The 12,409-nt window shown below is 37.6% G+C and overlaps 2 protein-coding genes across 1 annotated transcript in view; one reads left to right on the top strand and one right to left on the bottom strand.

Annotated features, from left to right (window-relative positions):
- The window catches only part of LOC309476136 (SLAM family member 9-like), a 77,819-nt gene that overhangs the window by 29,163 nt on the left and 36,247 nt on the right, over positions 1-12,409 (bottom strand).
- LOC309476006 (uncharacterized protein) overlaps positions 1-12,409 on the top strand; it is a 235,965-nt gene that overhangs the window by 221,750 nt on the left and 1,806 nt on the right. The window contains exon 7 of the mRNA XM_082139080.1: positions 11,591-11,914. Coding sequence (XP_081995206.1) covers positions 11,591-11,914 — 324 coding nt within the window. The remainder of the gene's footprint in view (positions 1-11,590; positions 11,915-12,409) is intronic.

Genomic DNA, 12,409 nt, shown 5'->3' with positions numbered 1-12,409 from the left:
GTGAGAATATAATTTTTTTTTTTTTTAATCAACTCAGTAAATGTTGAGTTGACTTTTTTTGAGTCAACTCAACAACTCAACTTCGGCTCAATAACATTTTGACTAATGTTATAAACTTGATAAGTTGAAAAAATGCATAGGTTTCCAGTGAACGCTGCTGTTTCCTGTTGATACAGCTGATGATAAATATAGAAGGGTCTAAAGTAAAAAAAAAAAAAAAAAAAGTACTGGATGGATTATCATTCACAATAATGTCTGTTTCCCTGTAGATGTTCCAGGTTCAGGTTTGTCTTCAGGAGCTGTAGCAGGAATAGTTGTTGCTGTTCTGCTGGTGTTTGCAGGAGTAACTGCTGGTGTGATTTACTGTCGTCACCGCAGGACCCATGCACCAGTACCACAGAGAGTAAGTATTACATACAGCTGATTTAACAAGATAGATGAGATTTACTGTGCAAAAACAAAGTTCTTTTTTTTCCTGGATTTAACATAAATGTAAATTAAATGTAGCCTAATACATGTAAATGTGAAATGTTATCTTTTTTGCTCTTTACTTTTATTTTTTTTATTTTTAACACTAAAGAAGCAGATATTCACCGGTGAAACAGTCAAAACATTCAAAAAAACCAATAACTCCCAAATAAACATTTTGTATATTTTGCATTTGTGTAACTGAAACATCAATCCTTCTCATCACTGAAACTGTCACGTTTTGTTTCTTGTTCTTGTCATTGTCATGTTTCTGTGTCTTTGTTAATGTGATTCCCTGTTTGTCATGTGATCCTGCCATGTGTCTTGGTCAGTTCTTATCGTTACTATGGTGGTTGTTCCGTTCCTGAGTCTGAGTTTACATTTGTGAAGTTTACAGTTTATTTAATAAAAGACTGCTGCACTTGGATCCTGTTTCCTACTCTGCTTCAACCAAACGTTACAGTAACCTTCTGTGAATCTTTATTTTCTTACAGGAGGGTGATGCTGACAATAATCCCGATGACATCCAGGAGGATGATGCTGACAATAATCCCGATGACATCCAGGAGGATGATGCTGACAATAATCCCGATGACATCCAGGAGGAGGATGCTGACAATAATCCCGATGACATTCAGGGGGAGGATGCTGACAATAATCCCGATGACATTCAGGGGGGTGATGCTGATAACCCACCACATGAACCCAATTACATTCCTTTGCAGAACATGTAACATCATTAAATCAGACTCAGGCCGAGGCTCCCAATAAAACAATGGACGCTGAAGAGAATCAGGAAATGATGGAGAGACGAGGATCAGCTGAAACTCTCATCGCTCACAGAGTAATTGCATAACCGATTCCAAGATTTCAGCAGTCGGCACCAATACCAGTAACAATTTCACCTATTACATACCAATTTAACCAATTTCACGAGCTCACACTTACATATAATTAGATGGAGTGAAGCTTTATGCGTATTTAGCGTGCTGTCCGGGGGAGAGGCTCCGAGCTCGGGATCTGGCCCTTACCCAGAGTACTCCACCTGTGGTAGTTAGAACTAGAAGTGTGGAGAAGGGGGGGGTGGAGGGATTCTGATAAACTGTCAGAAAAATATATATATTTAGCCATTTACAATATATAAGCAATAATAGAAGAAACAGAGTTTTTCAGCAGTAGATCAGCGAGTGCTTGATGTATCTCAGTATATTTTATTAAAGCTGTCACAGTGATCCATATAGAAACAGTGAATTATTATCTCTGTTTCTTAACATTTGAACTATAATGCTGCTCTGGTTTGACATCTCAGTTATTTTGTTCCGTCTGTTTACATCCTCTTATAACTGATAGAACTGTTTTTTTACAATTACCTCAACAAGACGGGCATTATGACCAAGATTTTCCTCCTCAACACAAGGAAAGTCTGCACTGCTGATACTGAAGGTGTTTTTACTGGTATTGTTGCTGTTGCTAGTAATGTCTGGTATTCTTATGTTGCCAATGTTTATGGTTTAACCCTTCATCAGAAAACACTTTCCAGCAGCTACACTGGAACCAAAACCAGCCTTAATAAGCTTGGAATATCATTTATTTATTTTAAAGTTGGTGAAACATTCAGGTATTTGTTTTGTTCATTGCCCGTAGTTGGATGCATATTATGACACAGCAGGCTGTGTTAAATGTTGTTAAGGTTGCGTTAAACCTGAGAAATACTCAATGGAGGAGTGGTACAGCCATAATAACACACAAATGTGTGTATACTTGATAAAACAATGCAATTCAACTTGTAAATCTTCATACATTAGGTATATAGATATTTATCTTCATCGCTGAAATGTGCAAAAATGAAGTTCACCTGAAGTTGAGAACAAATATCTGTGACATTTTACGAGGTGCTGATTCATTCTTTCATTTTATCTGTTGTTATGTGAGGAGATGAAGATCTGTCATGTTATTTAACTTTTTCTCCATCTTTTGTCTTCTTCAGTTCTATTGAGCTGTGATTGTCGAGTGTGTGTTTTTTTGTGTGTTTTTTTACTCATGGCATTATTGTATTTTGCTGTTGTGTTTGTTAGAATATTATGACTGTTTGCTTGATGATTGCCTTCACTTTAATACTCTGTTTTTCCAGCTTTAAACTTGCAGTATCCCTTTTTTCTATGGCAGCAATCTTGATCCCTTGTTCCTATTTTTGGATTTTTCTTTTTGTCTGGTGCTCAGTGTAAATATATTAATCAATAGAGGTGTTTCATGATGTTTATTTATGTCAGGTAAATATATATATATATATATATATATATATATATATATAAAAGCCATTTAAGTGTCAAAGCTAATATATGATAAACTCCTCTCAAAAGCTTTTATCACAGATCTAATCATAAATCAATAAGAACTGGACATGAATGTTGTAGTTTTCCTAACACTAATGTATATATTTTTTTAATAAGCTGTTTTAGTTTGACAAATATTGTGTTTCTTGCATTCTGGGCAGAATATTTACTTATCTTTACATCAGCCAAGGGAAAAAGTGACGAAGTAAAACCCACAAAAACACTTTTCTTTTCTGAAACAATGAAATGTACATGAAAATTCTTTGTATATTTATGTGATAAATATTATTTAAAACATATTCATAACATGGAATCTGTGCGTCTCTAAAATATTTTTGTTATCAGAAATATCTAAGCTAATATTGAATCATCTACAATCTACTTTCAATAGCAACTTTATTATGGTTGTTACGTCCTGTAATGTCATGATGGATGGGCGGCTGCGTTTGTTTCGCTGTCAGTTCTCTCCCTCTCTACTGTTCATTTTTCCTTTCTGCACCCAGCAATAAAAGCAGCCAAAGCACAGCAAGCAGAGACTCATTCTCTCCTGTCCCAGACAGTTTGCCGACTGTTGCTTTTTTACCTGTGATGTTCATCAGTTGATCTTCAGTGTTTGTTGTACTAAAAGTATAGGAATGTTTAGCCAACCAAAATGTGTTTTGTTATACCATTTGCTGATGGTTCAATTTGTTACACTATGGAAACCTATAGGGAGGCGGGTGCCATTTCCTTTGTATTCTACCTTTCTCTCCCTTAATTCTTGGCGAGACAAGGTAGAAGCCTTTTAGAAGCCTTCAAGAGAGAGAACCAAAATTAATTTTAAAATTAGTTTCAAATTATTATTATTATTTACAATCAAGACAAAAGTAAAAAAAATAAAATAAAAAAATGCAAAAATACTGGAGAAATTATGATATACAGCACCTGGGAAGGAAAAGGGAAAAACTGTGAAACAAAGTGGCAAAACAAAGAAAATAATAAAACAAACAGAATCTTTCTAACCCGTTTCAACTAAACCCAATACAAAGGAAAAAAAGAAAGAAATTCTTCAACGTTTCCTACTCTATTTGTCAAAACAAAAAATACAACGAATGTCACATGTCCCTTAACCTAGTGTGTCTAAACAAATAAAACAAAACCCAGTGTGCACAATAACACGTGACAGAACTTACCTGTTCCCTTCCCCTATCCAGCCCACACACAGTGTTAACGCTCTCAAACACTCAATAATAAGATGGCAAGATCATTCGGTTTCAGATGATAATCAAATTGTAAGCTTGGCATTGAGAAAGGACACACGTGACCAAAACGTTTGCCTCTTTTCTCAGTGTGCAGACTCTTTTGAAGTGCCTCTCCAATAGGAGTCTTTTGTCTACGCACCTCATATGGACTAATTTTAAGGCGCGTTGAGTCCCCAGCGACTCTTCAGATGATAATCATAACACACTAAAAAAACTGATAACCCCCCAAAAAACAAAACACAACAATCATATCAAAATATCACAAAGCGCACAATCTCTCTCTCTCTCTCTCTCTCTCTCTCTCTCTCACACACACACACATACAGCATAGTGACATCAACTCGCTCAACCTGCTCCTCTCAGATGATTGACAGCAGACACGAACCAATCAGCACGTCACATGCAAAAGTGAAAGTAAAAAAGGAAAGTGGCAGAGAAGCACAGAAGTGAGAAAAAGCTTGTTTGAGATGAGCAAAATCTGCATGCCGTTAGAAATGTGTCTGAGTGCCGTCCGCTTTGCTCTGATGTCATGCTGACGTATGTCAAAAAACTCTCGATGCGGAACGACCGGCCCAGCCATGGGAGGCGTAGTGTCCTGGCGTGGGGGCAAGTTCTGCGTCCTGACAGAGGAGGCCAGAGAAGGACAAGCGTCCCGCGGACGTTGCACACTGCCATCCGCGACCTCTTGGGGCTCGGAGTAAGGGGTGTCAGTTCTTTCTTTAACAGTTTTAGAGTGCCGCCCACTGTTAGGCCAGCGTTGGGAAAGGGAGAACAAAAGATTCTCCCCCGGCCCTCCACCGGGGGAAGGAGTGGTCCTGCCACCATCTCCTGACAAGAATTGAGACCTAACTCTGAGCTGCCCGTCTCAGGAGCGCCGCTTAGCCTGGTGTTTGGCAGGCTTAGGGGCGGAGACGGGTTGTGCTGCCTTCCTGCGACATCCTCCTTGCTTTGACCCGGGTGAAGGCTGCTACTTGGGCCAAGTAGGAGGGGTGGGAGCCGGAAGGGGGGTGGACCTTGGCGGGAAGTAGACCTCGGCGGGACCAACGGCTGGGTGGATGCAGCAGCTGCCCGTCGGGGCAGGATATGCTTTACTGCCTCAGTCTGCTTCTGGGCGGCCGAGAACTGTTGGGCAAAGTCCTCGACCGGACCACCGAATAGCCCAGCCAATAGAATATGGGAGAGTTGAGAAAACGAGTTCTGTCAGCCTCCAGCATATCAGCCAGGTTGAGCCACAGATGGTGTTCCTGGACCACACATGTGGACATCACCTGGCCCAGGGATCGTGCAGTGACCTTCGTCGCCCTTAGAGCGAGGTCGCTAGCAATGCGCAGCTCTTGCAGGAGCCCTGGGTCAGCCCTGCCCTCGTGCATGCCCAAACACGCGGATGGACCATGTGCCCATAACCAGAAACACACGGGCAAAACATCTTTAAAAAGATGCAGTTCTTTTAGAAAAGAAAAACTCTTTCAGAGTGCTGAAGCACCCAGGGGAGAAACATGAGCCGCGTTCAAGCCACTGCAGTTAGTTGTTGGTGTTCTGCTGGTGTTTGCAGGAGTAACTGCTGTAAACTTCTCATTTACACTTGCCTTCAGTGGATCCTTTACAATTGAACACAATTAAATTAAGTTGTGACAAAATATTAAACAATTGTGTTACTTTTGCTTATTTTAATTAAATTTAACAAGAGGCTTTCTGTTTAATCCTCTACTCTCTTGTCTCATCTGAGTCTGGGACTCTAAATAGTGTTCAGTGCTCATCTGTGCAGCGACGACAGAACAGTTTGCTGCTTTGTTCGAACTTTTGCCATTGCGTTAGGACTGGTTACACTGTGGTAATCCAAATGGTGGCGCCGTGGATGGAAACGTGCAGATAAAGGGGCGGTAATAAATATAATAAAGAGAAATCTGATCAGCTTATTGTTTGACATGCTTGCAGAGAAAGGCTTGCCAAAACAAAGTTACTGGGTTGTCACTTTTCACGTTTTCTGGGTTGGTAGATGCACCGGGGACCCGATTATAGCACTTAAACACGGAACAAGTCAGATTATCATGAAATGTCACCTTTAGAGAAGGTAAACATGGAACAAGGCTTTAAATAGGGCTGTGCTCAAAATATCAATACAGTAATATATCATGTATTGATACAGCAGCAAATGCATTGATGCAGTTTTGAAAAAGAAACAGAACAGAAAAGACAAATTTTAAGTTTAAAAGTTAAAAAAGTAATTTATGTGCACCTATTAATAACTCTGGGATTAGAAACTGAAGTATCTTAAGTTGTCCGAACCTGAGGGCTTTTTCTTCTCTGTTAAACAGAATAATAAAGAACAGCTGTAATAGTAAACTGTGTAGGACAAAATCAACGTGGCCCATGTTTCGTTCAGGATAGTTTTATTTAATGCCATATCAGCATCTGTGGCTATTTTCATGGCAAAAACTGATTTACAAAAATACAAGAGCACATTTATACAATGAAAATAAAAACAAAGCAAACAGAAACAGCAATTAATACTTTACAAGATTTTTAACATTAATGTGATACCTGTTCTGGTAAATTCTTACTAAAGTCCTTAAGTGAGTTTGCTGCCTTTGCTGTTGCTGTTGTTGCTGCTGCTGCTGCTGATGATGATGATGATGATGATGATGATGATGATACTACTGCTGGAGCTGCATGATCTGAGACTGTAGACATTAAAACAAACATATAGGAGATATATTAGCTGATTAAACAATTTTTATGTGACCATGACAAGATGTCAGTGGCGGTTCTAGACCACAGTAACTGGGGGGGCCAGGCAGGGGCCACTTGTGCTTTTAGGGGGCACACCTTTAACATTCATCTTAACCTATTTTCAGTATTCAAGTAATTTTTCACCATGTCATGCATGACTGCAATCTCTAGAAAAAGCTAATAAATTATATTAGCTAAGCTAATAAAACAATTTCAATTCAAATGAATGTTTCATTATGTTTAATTGTAGTGTGATATAGCCTAATGATCAATAATAACACATTTTTAGCATCTAAGCACATCTAGGCACTTTTTTACACCTGGGGTGGGCGATATGGCAATAATACCATATCACAATTTTTTATTTATTTTTTCAGGAAAATCTCGATTTTATCACGATTCTTTTTTCATGTTGGTTTTACTATTTTGCATGTGACTGAGCATTACAGCCAAACTAATGTCCCTATTTTAAAAGCAAAGCCGTATAGGTAACAAAATATAGGTAACAAAATATAAAATAAAAAAGAATGGCAGACATTTAGGCCAAAGTGGCGAAAATAAAAATCTTTGTCACTATTTTCTTTGTTATTAAAAATTAAGAACAGAGATACATATTACACATACACAACTTAATATACAAATGAAATAAACAGTGCTTTATTTTTTCAGCTATAGGTGTATTTAACCTAGAAAGTAATTAAAGTAATTAAGTAAAGAAAGTAATTAAATGAACAAATATGAAAATAAAACACAACAGACTTAAAGTTCTCAGTCAAGAGCAGTGAATGATTTCCTATGTGTGTTTTGTTGTTTTATTAACATTAAAGGGAAAGTTCTCCCCCCAAAAAGTCATAATTTACTCTCTTAAGTTGTTTTAAACCTGAATAAGTTTCTTTCTTCTGTTGAAAATAAACGTTATTTGAAAGAATGTGAGTAACCAAACAGTTGATGTACCCCTGTGACTTCCATAGTATATTTTTTTTCCTACTATGTATGGAAGTCAATGGGGACCAGCAACTGTTTGGTTTTGGGTGAACTATCTCTTTAAAGGGATAGTTCACTTTGAAATTCATTTTTGGTATGTTTTAGCTTACCTCAAGGGCATCCAAGATGTAGGTGTCTTTTTTTCCGCGGTAGTTTCAATTTTGATATTTTTAGGTCAAACCGTTCTTGTCTGTCAGTCAGATAATGCAGGTCTATGGTCACGGTCTCAAAACACAAGCACAGAGTCCAAATTAAAACAATTCCCCGTCGTCCAAATTAAACAATTCCCCATCGTAAGTACACATTGATGGCCTGAGACACGAAACGAGCGGTTTGTGTGAGAAAACGAACAGTATTTATATAGTTTTTAGCTCTTATACGCAGCCACGTCCAAGTGATCTGAGGGCGCTCGCGCATCCTGGTGTGTGACGTGTACGCAGACTGGTGCATAGATATATATACACTAGATGTCGCTTTGTCTACGGCAGTTCATTGGAACGAATGTCTTTAAGGTGACATCTAGTGTATATATCTATGCACCAGTCTGCGTACACGTCAGATCAGATCACTCAGACATGTCTGCGTATAAGAGGTAAAAACGATATAAATACTGTTCGTTTTCTCACACAAACCGCTCGTTTCGTGTCTCAGGCCATCAATGTGTACTTACGATGGGGAATTGTTTAATTTGGACGACGGGGAATTGTTTTAATTTGGACCCTGTGCTTGTGTTTTGAGATAATGACCATAGACCTGCATTATATGACTGACAGACAAGAACGGTTTGACCTAAAAATATCAAAATTGAAACTACCGCGGAAAAAAAGACACCTACATCTTGGATGCCCTTGAGGTAAGCTAAAACATACCAAAAATGAATTTCAAAGTGAACTATCCCTTTAAGGACAAGCGGCAGCATGTTTATTATTAGGGCTACTGTCTCTTTAAGAACTGCACGCGACGCGTCTAATATACACGCATATGACAAGCAGATTTTAATTAATTTTCTCTGTTTGCTTTCACTTTAGACATAGTGTACGCGCTCAGTAAAGCGCATATTTGAACAGCGCATCAGCAGCGAATGACATGTTTAACTGGCAAGGCTTTAAAGCACATGCAAATAATGAACTTTTGTGAACTGCAGTGTCCCGTTCCTCTGCGTTAACATTTGATGTGAATATAGGCTACGTCGTGCTGCAGTGTAGCTGTAGCCGATAGATGAAGGCGCCGCAACTGATAAAATGCGCAGTTGTTTGGTGTGATTTTACGATTCCAAATTTAGGGGGGCCAAGCTTGGTGACACGGGGGCACTGGCCCCCCCGGCCCCCCACGTTTTTTAAATAAATACTGTAATAATAATAATAGTTTAAAGTAAAAATAATAGTTTTTAGTCAAATAACATAAAAAGACCAGACCCCTCGACGCCCGTGAAACTTTTCTCCCTCAAACAGCAAGCTAATGTTACTTCTACAGCAATATAAACAACATCTCTGCATGCTCTCTTCACGTCGTTCTTGTAAAATAATAATAATAAGTAAACAAACATCAAAATCACTTCGCTGAGAATAAAACACCACTTACCAGCAGCCGCAGAGTTGAAGATATCGTCTGGTAGTGCGCGTAGCCGCGCGAAATTAAAAAATGCGCGTGCAGCGTGAGGAATCGTCCCGGATGCTCAAGCACCTTTATAGCAATTTGAGCGGTATCACATTGCACATTTTGTCACAATACCAGATTTCAGTAGTTCCTACAAGAATACACATAATAGAACTGATTGTGTTTACACAAATATCTTGCCAAGAAGCGAGTGCTCTTTAATGGACATGTGCATAAATATGCAAAAGAGCAGCTGCCAATCAAATAACACACAAGTATTGAATTGAGTCTGCACTTAGTTCAAACACTGTAGTTGTTGGTATTGGTAAAGTTATTGGAAGAGTACTGTTGTGTAGCTAATATAGTCACCAGGGTTTTTTATTTTATTTTATTTATTTTATTTATCACCATTTGTTATTTTGGCGTTAATACTTCTGGTGATGTTTGTCAGGTGAAATGTTACAACACACAAATGTGTGATGACTTGATAAAACAATGACCAATTTTTTTACTGTTTTCATAGTGTTTTTATACAGCCTTCATGGATTTGTTCTATTATCATCTGCATGTGAACAAACATCTGTGATATGTATAGGGGTAAATAGTATCCTTAAAAGTCTTTGTACTCTCCTCAACCATGATTAACTGATGCTTAAATGCATTTAGCAGATCATTTAAATGCCGTGAAGTATTTTTGCTACATAGAAAGAGCGTTTTTCAGCAAAACAAGCGCAGACACAACTAGTCAAAAACAACTTTCAGTTTGCATTTATACAGAAGAACACAATTTTACTTGTGCATTTACACAGACAAAAGCTTTTATTTCCACAGAATCAGGGCTGTGTGACTACTGTAAAATGAGGGTCTTTATTTTGCTCTTAGTGTGTGTGTTAGAGAGTGGTAAGTGCATTTATCTGTTTCACCGTCTTTTTCGAATGATAATTAAACAAAAAGTGTGAACATGACCCTGTGTAAATTTATTCTGGTGTAATCATTTTAGCTATTGCAGTTGGGTTTAGGATAAAATTGTTATTTTATGAGGTTGCTGTAACAAATTTGCATGTAAAATTGTGTCCTGGTCATTTATTCTGAATCACGAATATTTAAGAGGAATAGTCAAAATAATTTGAATTGTTCTGTTAAATCAGTCTTAAACTTTCAATTGCTGATAAATCGGATTCAATAAATGCATCCGAAATAAAAGGGTATTGATACTGTACAATTAAAAAGAAATTAATAAAAAACATGAATTAATATGGTGGAAAATAGCAATAAGCTGATTTACACCAGGGTCTAGGGGTTGATAAAAGAAGTAATGATCTCTGTGTGGGAAGGGGATGTGTATGAAGAGGTGTTCGTGAGTGATGTGTAAGAGCATAAATGTGTAAATAAATGATGTTCTTCTGCTGTTTGATTTCATGTGTTACATTATGAATTTGGTCTTTATCTCATTTCCTAAAGGCAATTTGGTTGCAGCATTTAGACATATAAACAATACATAAAAAGTACATGACAATGCATACACCCTTAAGAATCTTATCTAATTTCTTCCCAACAAATATTCAATTTAAGAGCTCTATGGATGGTTAAAACTGTCCAGACTGAACTCCAACAGAGTTGAAACTCGTAGTGCTTCCCTTCCCTTTAAACAAAGCTACAAATATTTTCACAGCACTTTCCTGTTATATAATTGTGTTCCGCTTATAATTAATTTTGTGTCTTCTTCAGGTGTTCATGGTGTTAGTGAACATGAAGTAAATGTGGCAAAGGGAGTTTCAGTCTCTCTAAACACTGATGTTACAACAGACCAACAAGGAGAGATTAGATGGTATTATAATGACATTCTCATCGCTGAAATCACTGGAGATCAGAGTAAGATCTTTACAGATGATCAGTATGATGAGAGATTAGACAGACTGAAGCTGGATCATCAGACTGGATCTCTGACCATCACAAACATCAGATACACAGACTCTGGAGTTTATCATCTACAGTTTAACAGCAGCAGCGACAGGGAAAAGATCTTCAAGGTTACTGTCTGGGGTAAGTTGAGGGAAAGATAAAAAAAAAATTTTTTCTAAATTGTGGTCGTTTATATTCACATTTTAGTAATGCATTAAATTGTATGTTATACACGTGTATGTGTATGTGTAAAATGAGAACGTAAATGCTTGTGTAAAATGAGAACCGTGTGGGTAAAAAATGGCTCCTTCCAGCATCCGTTGGTTTGTGTTTCAGGCATTTCTGTTGGAAAACAAAAGAACATCGCGGAGGGAGGATATATCCTTTTAGACGCTGGTGTAATGAAACAAAATGAAATGGCAACATGGTATTTTAATGACACTCTCATCGCTCTAGTCACTGGAGATCTCAGTAAGATCTGTACAGATGTTCAGTGGAAGGACAATAATGATAGATTCAGAGACAGACTGAAGCTGGATTATTGGTTTTCATGGTCTCTGATCATCACAAACATGAGTTCCACAGACTCTGGACTTTATACACTAAAGATCAACAAGAGCAGTTTCAGCATCATGAGGAACGTCACTGTGACTGTTACTGGTGAGTGTCATTTTATCATTCAAGGCACTTCTCCCTTGAGCAGTTTTAGAAAACATTTGTTAAATCAACCCAATAAGTATTTTTTTCTTGTAAAACTTTTGTGAAGTGAATATCATTCCACCTTCGCATACATGTCAAAGTAACACAATTTTCACCTTGTGTGTTACTCTTACAATCATTTGATGTTTACCAATGTAATTAAAGTGATAGTTCACCCAAAAATGAAAATTCTCCCATGATTTACTCCCCCCTCAAGCCATATCACATCTATAATATATTATATTATTTCAAATGAATACATTCAGAATTGTAGCCTATGAAGAGTCCAGATGCAAAAGCCTCTAAGTGCCATCTGACATTTTCTTCTAGAATGATCATGTTTATGATCGTAGATTTAAGTTCAGTAATTTCCCTTAAATTACAATTAATAGGTAATTTTCATTGCCATTTAAGTGAAATTACTGAATTTAAATATACGAGCTTGATAAAAATGAT

Source organism: Leuciscus leuciscus, assembly GCF_965113295.1.
Source record: "Leuciscus leuciscus genome assembly, chromosome: 15".
In the NCBI taxonomy this organism is placed as follows: Eukaryota; Metazoa; Chordata; class Actinopteri; order Cypriniformes; family Leuciscidae; genus Leuciscus; species Leuciscus leuciscus.
The sequence above is the reverse complement of the archived record's forward strand: the minus strand, read 5'-3'. Positions and strand labels throughout refer to the sequence as shown.